The 19,006-nt window shown below is 38.6% G+C and overlaps 1 protein-coding gene across 3 annotated transcripts in view; it reads left to right on the top strand.

Annotated features, from left to right (window-relative positions):
* Positions 1-19,006, top strand: part of MYO16 (myosin XVI) — a 685,244-nt gene that overhangs the window by 383,928 nt on the left and 282,310 nt on the right. For all 3 annotated transcript variants that reach the window (XM_077297020.1, XM_077297019.1, XM_077297018.1), the window contains exons 17-20: positions 9,266-9,368; positions 12,685-12,802; positions 15,511-15,582; positions 15,787-15,928. In XM_077297020.1, coding sequence (XP_077153135.1) covers positions 9,266-9,368; positions 12,685-12,802; positions 15,511-15,582; positions 15,787-15,928 — 435 coding nt within the window. The remainder of the gene's footprint in view (positions 1-9,265; positions 9,369-12,684; positions 12,803-15,510; positions 15,583-15,786; positions 15,929-19,006) is intronic.

The raw sequence follows: 19,006 nt of genomic DNA, 5'->3' as shown, positions 1-19,006 counted from the left end.
ATGCATGGCAGCCAAAACAAATATTAGCAGCTATTAATGGTGCTGACCGTATGACCATACATACATATATGCCTTGCAACATATAGGGCATAAGAGTGTAAAAGCTAGTTACCCATCAGTGTTCAGGTGAGCCCGTCTGGATCCTGGATGTGTACCCCAATGCGCGTTTCGCGTCTATGTGTAACCGCTTCCTCAGAGTCCAGAACTTTATTTGGTCGTCAGATTGGCGTGTATCGTTGTGTTTGACAGCAAAAGCAACGATGTTAGCAATGTTAAACATGGAGCTAACGACCTGTGAGAACGATAAGTGAGTCACCGCTACGTCACAGGATCGCTCCTGCATCGTTGTGGAGCTGCTGTGTTTGACATCTCTACAGCGACCTAACAGCGACGCTGCAGCGATCGGCTCGTTGTCTATATCGCTGCAGCGTCGCTGAGTGTGACGGTACCTTTAGTCTCCTGCCCCTTGTCTCATCATTTTACAGCATCACTGGCGAAAAGTGATTTCATGGGGCGACGTGTAGTAAACTTTTCAATACAGGTATATGAGAGCCTTGCTCTGGCTCTCATAGGCTTGCGTGACGTAGCTTATAGACAGTCAGGAGCTGCGCTGACAAGATCACGCCACAGTATCGGAGCAGTGCCAATAAATGGTGAAGAAGCCGGAGAGTAAGTATATGGTAAGGAGCAAGGGACTTACATTTAAAGCACCTCTACAGTGCTTGAAAAAAAACCCGCTGGAGTGGTGCTTTAAATTTTCTAACATTCTATGCCTTCTTAAAAATTGTTTTGTAAGTCTGAAAACTCCTTTTATGTAGAAAATGATATTCAAAAATGTGCCTACTCTTAAAATTACAGGATGTAATTTTAATTTCAGCTTTTCAATATGATTGGCATTCTATTAAGATATCTGATTTCTGCAGGTGATGAAATTATAGTTGAAACTAGATTTATATCTGAATATTTCAGTGTAATGGTTAACACATCAGAACAGAACAGAAAAAAGTGAGATTTACCATCATTTGAGTATATTTTTAATTTAACATCAACATTTTCACGTCATTTTCACTAAATATTACACTCCTGAAAATAGAAAAATCTATTTTTTTTTTACAATTTTAGAATTTTTTCTTCCACTTCTTGAAAAAAATACATAAGTTTGGTATCATTGTAATCTTATTAACCTGGAGAATCGCAGTGTAATGCATTGTGACCTGCGACAAGCACATTGCAAAGTCTGAACTAGCTGAATTTCTTGAGACTTGCTTGTCACGGTCAGAGCTGCAATGTCGCTCTATTCACCCACTTCATGCTGTAATGTAGCAATAGTACAGGAGGATCTTTGGCCAGTCTAATTGCAGCACAGCCAAAATCGCATTCTAGCCCTAGCCTAAAGGAATCTAATCACTCAACGAATTGACTCTTTTTTTATGGCTTGAAGAAAAGTGAATATGTGGAGCAAGAATACATATCAAGGATTGGACATGCTGACATCCTACGTTTTTTTCTTGCAAAAGATCATGAAGGTTGCACATATTCTCAGCTGCTTACATCTATGTGTAGCCTACATCATACAGACGATTTTATGATCTTCAGTTTTCACAGTGTTTTTTGAAAAAAATTCATTGCAATTTTTGACGCAGCTATTTGAAAAAAGTTAGAAGCAGATACAAAAATAATGGAAAGTATAAAATAAGGGCCTATGCTTATCAACTTCTGGCTTTGGCTCAAAACTCCAGTAAGAGTTGCAGTGACATTTTAATAAATGCAAATCCTTAAGGATTGCATGTAAAAAAAATACAAGGAAATTAATAATCAAGGAAAACATCTATGCACTATAGGAAAACACCACTAGTCTGTATGTGTTGTGATTTGTGCTGATGACAAGGACATTGTGCATATCGAATTTGTGTTTTTACATGAAACACTTCTAACTACAAGGCAGCGCTGTGTGTTCTGAGTTGCCTATTCTGCTACTGGCCTTTCGTAATAACATGACAAATGTGAAGACTAAACAAAAAGGATATCTCTGTAGCCTGAAACCTATGATTTTCCTTATTTAGCGAGGCATACAATTAGCATAGCACTCTCCTAACACGTATTCTATTTATGCTTAGAAATGCACGGCTATGCAAACAACACATGTCACATGTACAAAAGATAAACATTGCTATTCAGGCATCATTTATGGGACATCTCAGTGTGGGGCAGGGACATTTTCTATCTCAGAAATAGGTTAATAGAAGTGCAAACATCATTTCAAAGTAACATAAGGCTTTTTTGCTGGTTTTTCTAATGGTCTAGTTTGCTTTAAAAGAACTTAAAAAAACAGATACATTAATACCTTTGTATAAGAAATCTGAAAAACAAATCATTAAATTCATACAAATATATTGGTCCAGTTACACTGGTGGTCAAAGTTATTTGCTTTCTCTATCAGCTCAGTAGGGAATTACAATTTCATGTCTGAAATAAAAAACTAATTAGAAATGTTTCTCTAAAACAAACTAAAAATGCTCTGTGTGAAGTAAACCTAAGACTAGAGATACACCTATGTTTTGCTGGAGTGACATGCACTACTCAACATTGAAATTGTCACACCAAGGAAGAAAAGTCATGGTTTTATGGAAATCCCAGAATTGATAGACATGTTTGTGATCTGCATATGATGAAAAAACGGAAACCAAATTTTCTAAACATCTCAATTTATTCAGGATTGAGTATTAGTGTCACGCACAGAAACATATGCACTTACTTGTCTTGACATGCTATTAATGTGATAATTAATGGCAGTCTAAGCAATGTTTTGCCACACTGAATGCACTTGGGCATGGAAATCATCAAGATTTGATGCTAGCAGCTCTCCCTGGAATTGCCAACCAATGACATCCCAGATTTAATTAGCACGAGACAAGCCTGGAGACACTACTGACCATGCATGTGCTGTGACAGTGACACAGCCCTGACACATGCTGCTGCGCCGCTGGACAGCTGATCGGCCTGCAAGCTGCATGTATCTGGGTTCTCTATGAAGCTACAACGCTTGCCGAATAAGCAGGGACCCGATCAAATTCGCTCAACTCTAGCAATGGGACCCTCTCCTTAATGCAAATTGCTTCTAACATATTGACACATTCAGCATCTCTGGAACGAGATGGAAGACTTTTTATTGTTGTATAGTAAATCTTTCTTTAATTCCTTAAGTGCTGCTGTGTGCATATTTTGTGTATCTGTGTGTCTAAGTTGTTTTTCTCCAGCCAGGTCTCTTCACTGAATGAATTTCACACAGTTTACATGATGTGTATAAGTTTCTCAACATTATAGGTGTCTATTATTTTCCATCGTTACAGAAAACCTACCAACCCCCAATCTCAGAATTTTACAGGTAGCCCTGAAGAACATTTTATTGTTACAATCCTCAAAAACACTATCCAAAAGTTTTGCTTTTCTACTTTCAAACACATGCAAAACCCAAACCCTAGGCACCAGGCCTCAATTTTTCTCAATTCTCTTAACCTACATATTTACGGCTCCCTAGCTGATGCTACCAGCTGAGAAACTGAATTGGGGTCTACTCTTACAGTCATAACATGGAGTCAAATATGGGAAGTCATGGCTGCGAGTTCTCTTGACAACCCATTTTAGTTCTATAAAGCATTGCTAAGATGGTATTTAGTCCCAATATTAATAACCTAAATGGACCCTGGTCATATGCTTAACAAGTTTCCTGACAAAAATGATATTGTTTGCTGACTACTGATCTGAGTGTACAAAATCATCCCAGCAGTTACAGATCACAATTTAGTTATGTGCCTCACTTCTTGGTTAAGAATTTGAGATTCTTTAGACCTAGGAGAAAACTCATATCCTTAATTTTATAGCAACAGAGGAAGTAATTGTCTATGGATGGAAAAAATCTACTCTTGATAAAGATTCCTAGCTTTAAGATGAAGAACCCTTAACAAGTTTCAGAAAATGTGGAACCCCTTGGACACAGTGAGCCGCCATCCTCCACAACCTAAACAGAGCTGTCCTGACAAAAAAACAAATGCCCTTTTATGAGCCAACTTCCTTAATTCTGAAATCGTACAGCCGCACACACAGAAACCCAAGCACAGAAAGCCTATTTGTTGGGCTCTCCATGCATGTGCATGTTGTGACTGTCACACAGCTGCAACACATGCAGCTGTGGCGACAATCAGCTGATTATCGAGAGCGTTCCATATATCTGGGTTCCCAATGCAGCTGTTTGGTAAGCGCTATAGCTATTCTGATAAGGCTATTTGCTCATCCCTACAGTACGAAAAAAGTAATGTAAGGCTTCTGAGATTTTTTTGAAGTTGAAGAAACTTATAAAGATTATTTTCACTGCAATTATCATCATTTTACAGTGAATATACCTGATGTCTTCACATCAAAATTGTGGGCTGTGGACATGTATCACTTATAATCATAATGATTTATTATGTTTTTACAATGTGTCCGCAAAAAATATTGTCTGTCTGTGATTTTTTGATAAGCTTTCCAGAAAAAAATAAAAAGTCAAGTTGGCAACCCTGATACACACTCATACACACATTCTGTTTTACTCCCTTTCACCTTCGATCACTCCCCATTCTTGCTCTCTCCCCTCATACTTACCAGTTGACTGTTCACATGGTAACCTGACAATTATTTTTAATCACTAATATTATCACTAATATTTCTACTTCCTCTGTATGTTTCGCACTAAAGATTTTTTATTTGACTCCTATTGTAGCTTGAGATTGTCTTTCCTTTACCTTAATGAAATGATAATAAAATACACTTTTAAAAAATATTCTTTTTTTACATCATTGACGTGTGTTTTATGCAATGTTACAAGATTCCCAACATTTCAGTAAAGGTCAAAGAGTCAAGGGAACGCTGTAGTTTAAGAGCAATTGGAATTTCAGCAGAAAACTGCCAGTCACACTGCCCGAAATGTAATCTGCCATAGAAAACTTCCAGGCAGCAAAAACACTGAGGCCGGAAACAAAATGATCAACACAGAATAAGTTTAATTTCCATCAAATACAAAGTTGTCTACCATTTCTTACATTATAAGCTTCCATGTTACTGTATGAAAAGTAAAATAGTTTTAGATATGAATACATATAAAGATTGATAAAAGATGATCGATACCGGTAATCACAAGAGAAGGTTTTTTGAAGCACTACCTGTTTCCTACTCTTATTGTATACACTGTAAATCACAAAGAAATGAGAATAAATGATCTGACTATATTTTCCAATAAAATTGTATGGATAATTTTACACCCTGTAAAGTCTGGAAACAGTTGCATTAGTAAAAAGCTTTGTTCCTTCTTGTGCTTAATGTGGCAAAAGAACAAATGTTGACAGTAAATTACTGAAGCAGATGGTCACAAATTTAGTGGAAAATAGTTAATAATTAGTACTACTGTCAGTTAACCTAGAGGGGCTACTAAAAGCAAATATAAAGTGCCAGTGTTTACGTCACGATCAGAATGTGATGCCAAGGATTTATTTTTTTAAGCTCTGCAGGACAGAAGGATATTTAATAAGTAGAATAACGTATCATAATATTTAATCAGTTTTCCCTATTGTACATTTAGATACTGTGGATAAAAAGAAAACACAATGGGCCTCATTTATCAATGCTTTCTTATCAATTTTTTGGTGTAAAAAAGTTCCTTACCAAAAGTCACAATAGAATGGGCACTTAATGAGACCATTTTTGTGTCTTTTCTCCTCATTTGCCAAATTTGGGAAGTTACAAGATAATTAAAATTATAGAGCAAATCAGAATTTTTCTGGCTGAGAGTTTAAAATATTTTGCACATTTATTACTAAAGAAACTCTGTACTTTGCACCATTATTCGTAAATATGGGTAGTTTTGTTATAATTTTTTTCTGATTAGTTTCTAAACCATTCACTTGATCACAATTTTACTTTTACTTTTTTGATTTGCTTATTAGAACTTTACTTGAAGGGGTTGTCCTGCCTTGTGATAATGATGATCTAACTACTAAGTTGGTAATTAAGATCAGATTAGGGGGGATTTGACACATGGCACCCCCTCTAATCAGCTGATATCAGCTCTGGTGGGAGCCATCATGGCTCTGTAGTGACCTCCTCCAAGATTTGCTCATCTTTGTTTACGATTTTAGTTGGCAATCGCTAGAGCTGAGGACATGTGATAGTTGAGGAGCTGAAAGTGCTAAGGATAGGTCATGAGTATCATTAGCCAAGACACAGGATTTTACTCCATCTGGACACCGACCAAACTGTATGTCATAGTTAGGGTAGGTTCTGATGACAGTATAGAAAATCTTTCAGAGCTTCATCTGGAAGAGTTGGATGATTTTTTCCTACTTGTCATTTGTGTGCAGGCCATATGCAATTCTCTTTTTACTGCACAGCTACTAATCATTTACAGGACCATTTACCGTTTCCTACATTACAGAATTGCAATTTATTCATAAAAATTGAATGCTATGCTGTGGCTCCGTAATGGCATCTAATTCTTTTCTCACACCCAAAAATTTGAATGGTCGAGTCTAGGGTTGAGCGAAACGGGTCGACCATTTTCAGAAGTCGCCGACTTTTGGCAAAGTTGGGTTTCATGAAACCCGACCCGACCCCTGTGTGGGGTCGGCCATGAGGTCGGCGATCTTCTGAATCTAGTATCGGAATTCCGATACCGAGTTCCGATATGTTTGCGATATCGGAAATCGGTATCGGAATCCACATTTAAGTGTAAAATAAAGAATTAAAATAAAAAATATTGATATACTCACCTCTCCGACGAGCCCTGGTAGTAATCGGCATCTTCCGTTCCTAAGAATGAGTGCGTTCAGTGCCTTAGAAGATGTTACGGCTTCGTGATTGGTCGCGGCGGCCCACGTGACCGCTCAGCGACCAATCACAAGCCGTGACGTAATTCTCTCAGGTCCTAAATTCCTCATTCTAGGAATTTAGGCCATGAGAATTACGTCACGGCTTGTGATTGGTCGCTGAGCGGTCACGTGGGCCGCCGCGACCAATCACAAAGCCGTGACGTCATCTAAGGCCCTGAATGCGCTCATTCTTAAGAAGAAAGGCTGCCGGAAAGAAGCCGAGGGTGAGTATATTCCTATTAGGTATATACTCACCCTCGTACGTGCCCTGCTTCTTTCCGGCAGCCTTCCTTCTTAAGAATGAGCGTGTTCAGGGCCTTATATGACGTCACTGCTTTGTGATTGGTTGCGGCGGCCCACGTGACCGCTCAGCGACCAATCACAAGCCGTGACGTAATTCTCATGGCCTAAATTCCTAGAATGAGGAATTTAGGACCTGAGAGAATTACGTCACGGCTTGTGATTGGTCGCTGAGCGGTCACGTGGGCCGCCGCGACCAATCACAAAGCCGTGACGTCATCTAAGGCCCTGAACGCGCTCATTCTTAGGAACGGAAGATGCCGATTACTACCAGGGCTCGTCAGAGGGTGAGTATATCAATATTTTTTATTTTAATTCTTTATTTTACACTTAAATATGGATCCCAGGGCCTGAAGGAGAGTTTCCTCTCCTTCAGACCCTGGGAACCATAGTATCCCATTGCACTGCATTGGGTTTCGCGTTTCGGCCGACCCCGACTTTTTTATAGGATCGGCCGATTTCACTCGACCCGACTTTTGAGAAAGTCGGGTTTCGTGAAACCCGACCCGATCCTATAAAAATAAAAGTCGCTCAACCCTAGTCGAGTCTAATCCGATTTCAGAGGAAAATCATGCATCCTGTGCATATGACTCAGAAGTGTTATCACACAGCCGAAATCATAAGGTGAAGCTTCCAAACACATGACATCATCATATAGGCAGTCCAGAATTGTTTCTTAGTGTATGTAAACTTTTGACTTAACTGTTTTAAGTAATAAAAATGCCTTAAAACATTCTCGCTCGCTCTCATTATTCTGGCATTTGGCAAATATTAATAGTTATGGTAATCCTAATTGACCTAAAACGGGAAATATTTATGCTGATTTCATGCCAGATATTGAGAAAAACATGCAGATGTGTATGTAAACTTCAAATTTCAACTGTATATTACTAAGCTGCTTATTTTCATGTGTGCTATTGATTTATGAAATAAAGATTAAAACTATGTCTACGCTGTAAGGGTTTAAATTTACAACAATGAAGTAAAAACTGTGCCACAGGTATAGCAGTGACAACATCCATTTTATACAATAATTGTTAAGTGATATGCTACAATTTATTGTGAGAATGCTATAATACTGTGTATTACTAGGCTTTGCTATGTTGAAACCTTTTTTTAAAGCGTGCTTATTGGAAACTTTATATGTAGGGAGTTTCATGCTTGTTGTCTGTTTCTTCATACTTTGTGTATGTCTAAGGCCTCTTTCACACGTCAGTGTCTCCGGTACGTGTAGTGACAGTTTTCTCACATACCGGAGACACTGACACACGTAGACCCATTTAAATGAATGGGTCTATGCACATGTGCGTGTTTTCACACGGACCGTATGTCCGTGCTGAAAACACGTAGACATGTCCGTTTTTTACCGGCCGCACGGACCACAATTCGGACAGCACATGTGCACACGGAGAACAGTGTGCACTCTCCTCCGTGTGCACATACCGCCCACAGGAGAGACAGCGCTACAGTAAGCGCTGTCCCCCCCGCATGTGGTGCTGAAGGCAGAATTCATCTCTTCTCCCCCAGCGTTCGTTGGAGAGAAGAGATGAAAGATCGGGTTTTTTTTGTTTTTTTTGTTGACCGCTCATTACAGTCAGGGAATATAACGATCTTTCATCTCTTCTCTCCAACGAACGCTGGGGGAGAAGAGATGAATTCTGCCTTCAGCACCACATGCAGGGGGGACAGCGCTTACTGTAGCGCTGTCTCTCCTGCACGGTCCGTGTGGTCCTCAGGCGGCACACGGGCGGCACACGGATGTTGCCCGTGTGCCACACTGATGTGCCACTTGAGCACACGGACATACGGACACGGATATCTCCGGTACCGTTTTTTCCGGTACCGGAAATATCAGGACGTGTGAAAGAGCCCTAAATAAATAAAATGCTTGATAAAACTTTTCATCTAGTTTCAACTCAAAATGTGAAAGACATATGAAAGACATGCATAAATCTGAGACCAGCACGTACCGTGGCACATCTGAATTTGTTGTTGTGTGTTATAAATAATCACAATATCTTCTGTATATGCCAAAGTTATTTTTAATTCATGTTTTTCCCCTGCAGGTATCTCAACCAGACAATGCCAGCAGACTTATTAAGCACACAAAACAGAGAGAAATTAGCTAACCTCAAACAAGCACTGAATGCTCTGGGATTTAACAGTCTTGTAAGTCGTTCTGAACTGAGAATTGAGTGAATTGGCTTTAATAATTTAAAATTTCCTTACTAATTACAGTAGAAGACTACTCTGAATAAAAAGCAAAATGACGGTAACAGTAGAATTATGAAAATTACACAGAGAAATATTCAATTTGTACTTAATCCAGGGAAACCCATAAGTTATTACTACATCATTTTCATATTGAGTTTCAAGAACTTTAAAATATAGTTTGGAATGGAATTATTTTCTATAATAAATTTCTTATTATTCACCCATCATGTTTTCATGTTATCTCTCATAAGTGTTCTTTCTTAACCTATGTTCTGTCATGGGTTTAAGCCCCTCATGACCAATGATGTATATTTACATCATCAGCTTTGTCCCTGCTTTTGATGTGGGGTCCTCCACCAAGCCTGCATCTTTCCCCACACTTGATGGCTGATTTAAGCAGACATCAAGTGCCTCTAACAGCTGCAGATATATCCGTGATCCACCAGCGGCTGGTAACAAGTCAAATGCCGCTGTCAATTACTGACAGCAGCATTTAAATCATGCCACCTTGAAGCACGTAACAAGTCCCAACCATTGGTGCACTTGTCACCTGATCGCGGAGCAGAAGACCCCCATTCCTGTCATCACAATACTTCTGTGATTGCTGGTTCGTGGCTGGCTCTCATAGGAGATCATGATTAAGAAGATTGCAGCTTCATGTTTCTTAAGGGGACTATTAAGTAGAGTAGAAAGAGAAAAAAAGTTTAAAAAACACAAAAGTTCAACTCACCCCTCTTTTGCTCCATTAAAAATTAACCAATGAAAAATACACATATTTGATATCTCTGCATTCAGAAATGTCCACTTTATCAAAATATAAAGAAAATTAATCAGATCAGTAAATGGTGTAATGAGAAAAAAAATCAAATCGCCAGAATTATGACTTTCAGATCATGAAAAATTAGAAGGTTACGGGTATCCGAATGTGGCAACAAACGTAAAAAAAAAATGTCATACAAATTTCAGAATTTTGTTTCACCACTTAAAATATAAACTATAAATGCTTAATGTCTGTGTACTCATACAACCTGAAGACTCATATTACCAGGCCAGTTTTACCATGCAGTGAACATGTTAAATAAAAAACCCAAAAAACAATTGTGGAATTGTACTCTTTTTGCAGTTTCACGTCACCCATTTCCAGTACACTATATGGCAAAATGAATGGTGTAATTCAAAAGTACATCTCGTCCTGTGAAAAACAAGCCCTTGTATAGCCATATTAAAGGAAAAATAAGCTTTTGGAAGAAGGGAAGGAAAAAGCTAAAATGGAAAATTGCCCTGGGGTATTTTTTAATGCTTATGGACCTAAGTACTTACAGATAGGTAGTTGCAAACTACCTGCTTCTCTTCCACTTTTCTGTTGATGGGGTTTGACTGTCTATGTCATGCTGATTGAAAACTGGCTCCCCCTGCATAAGTGCCCAGAGCTGGTTGTCAATCATGCGCTGTCAACAGGGCAGCCCATGGATGTGAAGCTGCAGCAGAATCGCAGGCAGGAGCTATCGCTCTGTGATTGCTCTGAGCTGACGCCAGTAAGAACAGGCATGTAGTTAGCAACTACCTGCATGTCAGTTCTTAGCCCAATAGGAAATTAACAAAATTAGTCCTGGATAACCCCTTTAAGTATTAATGGATATTTTCAGCTTTTTTTCAACAGTTTTGTTTATTAAGGGACAGGAATTTTTATGTTACATGAAAATTTACTCCTTGCAGCTTTTAGTAAAACTAAAGCCGGGTTCACATTAGCACTCAGGGGCTTTGCGGAGGGCTGCCTACGACCTCCGCTAAGCCCCACATACTTCTGCATGCGTCCTGCATACCTATCTTTAACATTGAGTATGCAGGACATGCGGATGTATGCTGATATATGCGGATGCGTCATTTTGATGCTCCTGCTGTCCGCACAAAACGCAACTTGTTGCATTCCCGTGCGGTCGGCGGGCATGTCAAAACAACGCATCCACATACATCCGCATGTCCTGCGTACCCAATGTTAAAGATAGGTATGCAGGACGCATGCAAAAGTATGCATAAGTAGGCGGGGCTTAGTGGAGGACTATGCATCCCTCCGCAAAGCCCCCGAACGCTAATGTGAACTTAGCCTAAGGAATTGTGCACACAATCCATTTTCTCGCATGAGTTCTATCTGTGGTTCTCATGGAAAGTACTTGTTCCTATGATATTCTATGGGGCTGTACACATGTCCGATTTTTTCCTCAATCTGAGTGTTCGAATTTAAAACAGAAGTCAGTTCAAAATTGCCAATGCTAGTCTACGTTATACATTTACAATTTGCATTTGCTGCAGTAATTAAAAATATACAAGACCAAATACAGTTTCCTATCTTACAGAAATGCAATATATCCATAAAATCTGATGTTATACTGTGACTCTGTGTGGAATTTGATTTTTTTTGGCACAACCAGAGACTTGAAAGGGAGAGTTTCATCTGACACACATCCGACAGATTCTGTCTGTGAAAAAAATCGCTCATCTGCCCCATTGAATAATATCTGTTTAAGTGCTACATGTCTGTTGTTCGTTTTTTACAGACTGCACTCAGTCTGAAAATACGGTAGTGTGATCTTGGCTATAAACTGTGGAATGTGTGGTATTGCATGTGACCTGATCTTATCTGTGCAATATATTGGTGCTCTAAGTATTTTACCCACATGGAGTGGAACATGTACAAATTGGGCGTTGCTGAATTGTTTGCATGAAAAAAAAATATCCTGGAAATCTCTTGCAAAATTGTACAAAATGTTTTCTCTTTTGTGTTACTTTAATATGGGCACACATGCGAGTATAGACATCCAAATAAAAAATGAAAGTTATATGTTGTGAAAATAATATGCTTCATCTGACAAATGGATTGGCAGAGGCAACATATTCTTTTAATATTAAATATAAGAAGTTGTGTATAATTTATTTGCTAACCTGAGTGAATACACAGCTTGCTTTGAAGTTGCAGAATTCTTGAGGAACACATCAGTAGAGAATTCATCAGTAATTAATATTTTGTCAAATATGTAAAGGGATATAAAGCAGCACGGAAGTATAGAAGCAGACTAATTTCTGAAACATGCTTAAAGAATACTCTAGTGGGGCATTCTAGATGGGGGGCAACTGCTGAAATAAGTGTGATCCACATTGCAGTGAGTCCATAAATTTTGATAAATGTGTGGTACCACAAGATGATATCCTGTTTTACATATTACTTTAAATCCTACTAATTTATGTATTGTTTGTTTTTATTTATAATATTTAGGAAGTTGAGAATATTTTCATGATTCTCTCAGCCATTCTGCACATTGGGGATATCCGGTTTACAGCCCTGACTGATGCTGAAACAGCCTTTGTGTCTGATCTCCAGCTTGTAGAACAAGGTAATGAATCAAATTCAATGTGACCTGCAATATGTGACAACTTCATGCAAGTTAATGATGTGCAATTCTTCTGAAATTCAAATTTGACAGTTTTACCAAATTTGGTTGGAAAATTAAATTCACAGTGAAATTTCCACAAATCAAAAGTACTAAAAAGTCTCCAACTGCCATGAAAGGACACTTATTTTTCATATGAATGTATTCAACCCTTTTAAGGTCTTTATCTCTAAGACCGCTTTAGTAATGTAAAGTGACTTCAACATATATAAACAGATGGCTATGAGAGGTAACAAACAGCTTGGATAAAGGGAACCTGTCAGCAGGATTGTGTACAGTAACCTACAGACAGAGTCAGGTCGGCGCCGTTGTACTGATTACAATTATACCTAGGTTGATGAAATCTGTCTTGTGGTTGTTGTTGTTTAATCTTTATTTTAAGTTTTGAGTTAATGATATGGTCCTGCTCCCAATTGGCCTGTGGGTAGTCTTCATGTGGTGCTCTGATTAGGTATTCATGTGTATGGCTACTGACAGGTCAATGATCCCTCAGTGACCTGCCCCCTAGTTTACATAATGATTTTATATATATGGCTTGGAAAAAAAAACCTTCTGCCGGCACTGCGGCCTGATCGCATATATAATGTGTATATAATTTTGTTTCATATTCCTAAAAAGAAAATCTGGTTGAAAATGGCATGGGTGATCCAATAGCTGCTATTGCACAGGTGCCATGTTGCTAGAGAAAAAAAAATTTCCTCCTCCAAGATGGTGATAGCTGCTACTGTGCAGACGCTGGCAGTGCCATCTTGGAGGAGGAATTTTTTTCTCTAGCAAGATAATGAGGATTTTTTAAAAATGTGTATAATATTCATTATGTAAACTAGGGGGCAGGTCACTGAAGGAACAGGAACCTGTCAGAAGCCATATACCATATATTCTCTTGTATAGGCGAAGTTATTCAGCATATTTGTTGTGCTGAAAACACCCCCTCAGCTTATACTCGAGTCATTGTCCCAGAAAGCCGATAGAGGGGGGGCAGTGAAGCAGCAGGTCACAGAGGCAGGAGCCGGTGGCTGTGGCTAAAGCTTGTGCTGCTGCTAAAGAGAAATGAATATTCATTTCTCTTTTAGTGCGCACAGTGACAGCTGCAGCCGCCAGAAGACATCCTACTCACTCTTCAGCATGCCCTCACAACATCTCGTTGGTGCCGGCTTCCAGTTGCTCTTCCTGTGCTGAGCGCTCATGTGGTACCGCTCAATAAGGGTGGGATGCATCCATGGAGTGGCTGATAGCTAAAAGCAAGCCTGAGGCAAGAGTAATCTAACTAGCCTGGTCAAAACTTGGATGGACAGAACAAGGACTAGAATCAAGAGACAAACTAGTCATAGTAGCAGCCAGGGTCGGATACCAGATGATCAGCCAAAGTGAAGTCAGGCTAGTCAGTGTTACACACCTGCCCTTGATTATCCCAGGCTCTGCTTCTTTAACCTGGGTCCTCTGCTGTCTGTTGGGCCACACATCAGGTTTTGCAAGTAGTCTGGTGTGGCTCAATTACATCATCTCCCTAGGCCTATTTACGGAACAAGATTGAAACTCCAGAGACCTATGTTTGGTGTACACCACCATCCGTGCTTGTTGTGCATGAACTTGCATTCTTCCATGCTGGATTCCACTTCACATGGCCTACTGCTCTTAAGATTGCTTTTTATCCAAGTCCACAGGGTTCCACATGTCCTCGAGAAAGCTACACCAATACCTGGGGTCCAGGTACCCTCCCAAACCAGAGACTTGGTGATTCCACCTTACCAGTTAAGCTAATATTTGGGGTCAGGAAGAATTACCAAACAAACATTGTCAAGGTCAAAAGCATCAAAATTCAGAATAAGAGCATCAGTGAACCATGAGAAATTGTAGAATTAACTGGCAACTTTCAGCAGTATGATGAGAGTTTAAGTAGAGTGAATAGTACATGGAATGGACCCATTGGCCACAGCAGAAAGCTAAATAGCACACACATTCTGCCTGAGTGAGTGCTACCACAGGTCCCATCCCCATCAGTATGCTTACCTGCACACAGTTTCCACTACCCAGAAATATTGACCATAGCATCTTCTTTATAGCAGGCACCTCCTACAGGATGGACACAACTGCCTCTGGTGTCAGAGGCAGTTTTCGCTGGAGAAAATCTGGGTTGCTGGGTTGAGATGCAACACCAACCAATTAAAACTAATAGACCCTAAATATTAAAATGAACTATTTTTTTTTTTTTTTTACAGAGACCACATTTTAGCCATATAATGTATTTCAAGCTTTAATTTATTTACCCCTAACCATATTTGGCTACCCATTAAAACTCAGAGGAACCACATGTATTTAATGTTATCATGAAATTCCCCTATGTGAAAATCAGTTTGTAGCAACATAGCCAGAGTAATACATCCAATATTTAATAAAACACGTTAAAAATAAGAAATAATTAATTGTACATATACTGCGAAATCAGTAAAAAGCTATTGTCAAACAAAGCAGATTTATTAACTTGGTCATTTATGTAACAATCAATCTATATCAATAAAAGGCATTACAAATTGTTTGTAAATTTAAAAAATGCATCTGACTTGCTTAGCATAATTCAGAATTGTGGGGAAGGTGTTAACTGTTCTATTTTAATTTGAGCTAAGTATAGAACTGCTGTAATTGTGTTCCAGTGGCTGGAATGCTGCAGATATTGCCAGATGAGCTGTCTACTGCCTTAACAACAGATGTGCAATACTTTAAAGGTAAGATGTCATTACTGGATTTAACTAAATTTAAAAGGATTGATGCCAGATCGTATGATTAGCCACACACACTTTGATTAGCAACACATATAATTATCTCATCTTTAACACTGTACAGGTTTAGCTCTCCAACCATGACAATGTGAAGCCTGTAAATCCAAAAAAATAACAAACTAATAATATATTTTCTTCTTTATTATCCAGGAGATATGATAACTCGTAGACATTCTATGGATACAGCAGAGTTCTACCGGGATCTCCTTGCAAAATCACTGTACTGTCGTCTGTTTAGTTATTTAGTGAACAACGCCAATTTCTACCTCCAAAATCAAAGTGATCAAAACAGGTAAGAGCTGTGTATAGAAGCAAAATGCTATATTTATTATTTATAAAATATGGTTTTAATTTAAGACTAATTATTAGATATATGTCTTTATTTTACGTTCTATTTTTATGTCTGACAAATGGAATTAGTTGAAATTAACACCGTATGTAAAAGTAAAAGATTTATAGCAGCGAATCTCAGTTATTCTTTAATTGATATTTACACTTTTGCAGCCTTTTATATTGCTTCAATGAACTTAAAGGGAATCTGTCACTACATTTGACCTATCTAAACTATTAATATGGGCATACAGGTTGTAGAATGCTGAAAAAAGTCCTACTTGTGTGTCTCATATCTGATGTCTCGTTGTTGAGAAATCCTCTTTTATCACTTTATATAAATGAGATCTTCCAGGCTCTGGGGAGGATGGTGCTGTAAGATTACTCTGCCTCCAGAGCTTATTTTACATGATGGGAAGTTACCAATGTGAAGTGCGATGGCCGCTCTCTGCTCTCCTGACCTCACTGCAGAGCTGTGTGGGATTATACCTGACACATCTGCAGGTTCCTCTCAGCTTCAGCTTCCATCTCACAGGCAGACAGGGCTGCAATATTGTTATATGTGATATATGACTACAGGTTATTACTACATAAGAATTTGTACAGTCTATACAATGGTGTGACATACGTCTGCATGGAAATTATTAATACAAAATTGTAGGATATTTTAACTGAGAATATTTGCCTTCTTCATCTTCTTCAGTACCAAATATTGTAAAGAAGTACAGATACATTGTAAATGTTATATTGTAGGCTGTCATCGCAAAAAGTGACATGTTCTCGTGCTAACATGAAAGAACAGGAGAGGACATTGCATTTGACATTCTAAGTTAAAATGTTATCGTCATCTGAACACCCATGAAAAATGGATGGAAAATGGTGGTACTTTCTTTGCAGAGTCACTCGTGGTATCTAGCTGTAATAGAAGGGATTTATAGGTGCAATTCTTTCAGTTTTCTAGTCTAATGTATCTGCATTTAAAAAATTGTTGCCTGAATAAATCCTTCCCATCCCATCCATGATCACATATTGCCATTTTCAATTGTATCTGAAAGGCATTTCACCAATTTACTATTTTCGCTCCATTTCTAAAACTAATTTAGGGCGTATTACATTTTGCAAGAAACATGTAAGGGTATGGTACAAGTTTTGCAGTTTTTCATTTTTGCAGATTTTTGTAGCGCTCAGCAATATCTCATTTTTAATAAATTAGCTAGACTGTTTTTGTGCTAGGCAGAGGGAAGCATCTGATCTATATTTTTGATTATTATTAACTGACTATGAAGGAAAATCTAAGTATTTTTCTTGTTTTAATTCTAGAAGAACAATTACTGGGAAATTTGATGACAAAATTCTGATTTGGGTAGGGGGATTTTCATCATAGCAAGCAGCTTTGATAGCACGTTATACATCAGCTAGACATTACCTGCATAAACAGTGTGATGTCCTGAAGTGAACCTTGCAGCAAGGAACATAGCCAGGAGAAATACTCTCAGCTCAAGCTGTACCAGTCATAAGGGAACGCTAAGCCGACTGGCAAGCTGATTCTTATCCACACTGCCATGACAGCAAGTCATGGGTGCTTTTCTTGTGATTTCCAAATATGCTAGGAATATATCGTGCGTGCTTCGAAATATATTTATAGCAACTTAAAGCCATGTTATGAAATACTATATAGTAAAATGTTAGGAAAATGTACATACTGCAGTTTTGTTACATACATCTTTATTGTAAACCATAAAGTATAATTACAGAAAAAAACCTCTAAGTATTCAAGATGGACTTTATACAGTAAGATTATTAATAGATTTATCAGAAGACATAAATAATAACAGCATTGTCACAAAAAAGCTACAAGCTGTTTTCTTCTTTTTTCTTTTGTTCATAATATTGGACCATAGCTAGGGTTTTCTGCATATCCTATTATGTTCTTGTTTAACCCATTTCTTCTAATGTTCCCATTTCAGATGGTTATATTGCTTTCTATGTTGTCTTTCTCTCATTTTCTGAATGTTTTCTTTATCCGTAATATATTCCCTAAACAAGCATAAACTGTTGTAACAGTTTTCAAACATAGTCAATAAAAAAAGTTTAAACAGTTCCATGAATTCACAGAAAAGCATCTAAAACTTTTATTGTCATATATTAAATATTATCCATTAGCAAGAATCTGTGAGCAGGTTTTTGCTATGTAATCTGACGGCAGCATGTGGTAGTGGTTGAGACACTTGTTTCAGGGATTTGTCACTTATTAGGCTATGTGCTATTGTTTCAATACAATTAAAGTTTACTAAAGCAATGTTAATCAATGATATTCTTGAAGTGTTGTAACATGATCCGGAAATTTCCATCCTTATTTGTAGCGTTTATTTCCGCAGCATGTCAATTCTTTTTGCGAATCTGCAGCATTTCTGCACCCATTGACTTCCATTGAGTCAATAAAATCCGCAGCAAAAACGCAGGTGCAAAAAGGTTTGCGAATTTGCTGCAGCTTTGCTGCGGAGAATATTTGTGTGTGCCTCTGTGTGTGAGCGGAGAATACGTGCATGTGTGTCTGTGTCTGTATGTGTGTGTGAACCCATGCGACGTGTGTACCCAGGCGTCATCTGATGGGACTACTACTCCCATCCGGCTACATCTTTTGTCACATTTGACAGAGACAGTAAGAGCAGATGATGGGGGAATAGTCTCATCATCCGGTGCCTGTGTTCAATCAAAATAGTTTAATAATTTACATATTCACATACACAATTCATACTCCAGGAACACCTAATCCCTTATGCCTGTGTCTCCTGCAAACAATCAAAAATAATAAACCAGCATATGCTTCCTGTCCGCCGAAGTCCATTTAATACCAAGTGTCCCATGTCGATCTCATCCAGCCGCCAGTGATACACTGACAGGAGGTGATCACTCCCACAGTGTATCACTGAACCACAGTGAGAGTTCGCTGGAGTTCATCAGCAGATCAGCTCTTGTGCTCTCACTTATGGCACCGCTGCATGGGAAAGTTCTTACACAGCGGTAGTGCTGTAAGTGA

Source organism: Ranitomeya variabilis, chromosome 3, assembly GCF_051348905.1.
Source record: "Ranitomeya variabilis isolate aRanVar5 chromosome 3, aRanVar5.hap1, whole genome shotgun sequence".
Classification (NCBI taxonomy): Eukaryota; Metazoa; Chordata; class Amphibia; order Anura; family Dendrobatidae; genus Ranitomeya; species Ranitomeya variabilis.
The sequence above is the reverse complement of the archived record's forward strand: the minus strand, read 5'-3'. Positions and strand labels throughout refer to the sequence as shown.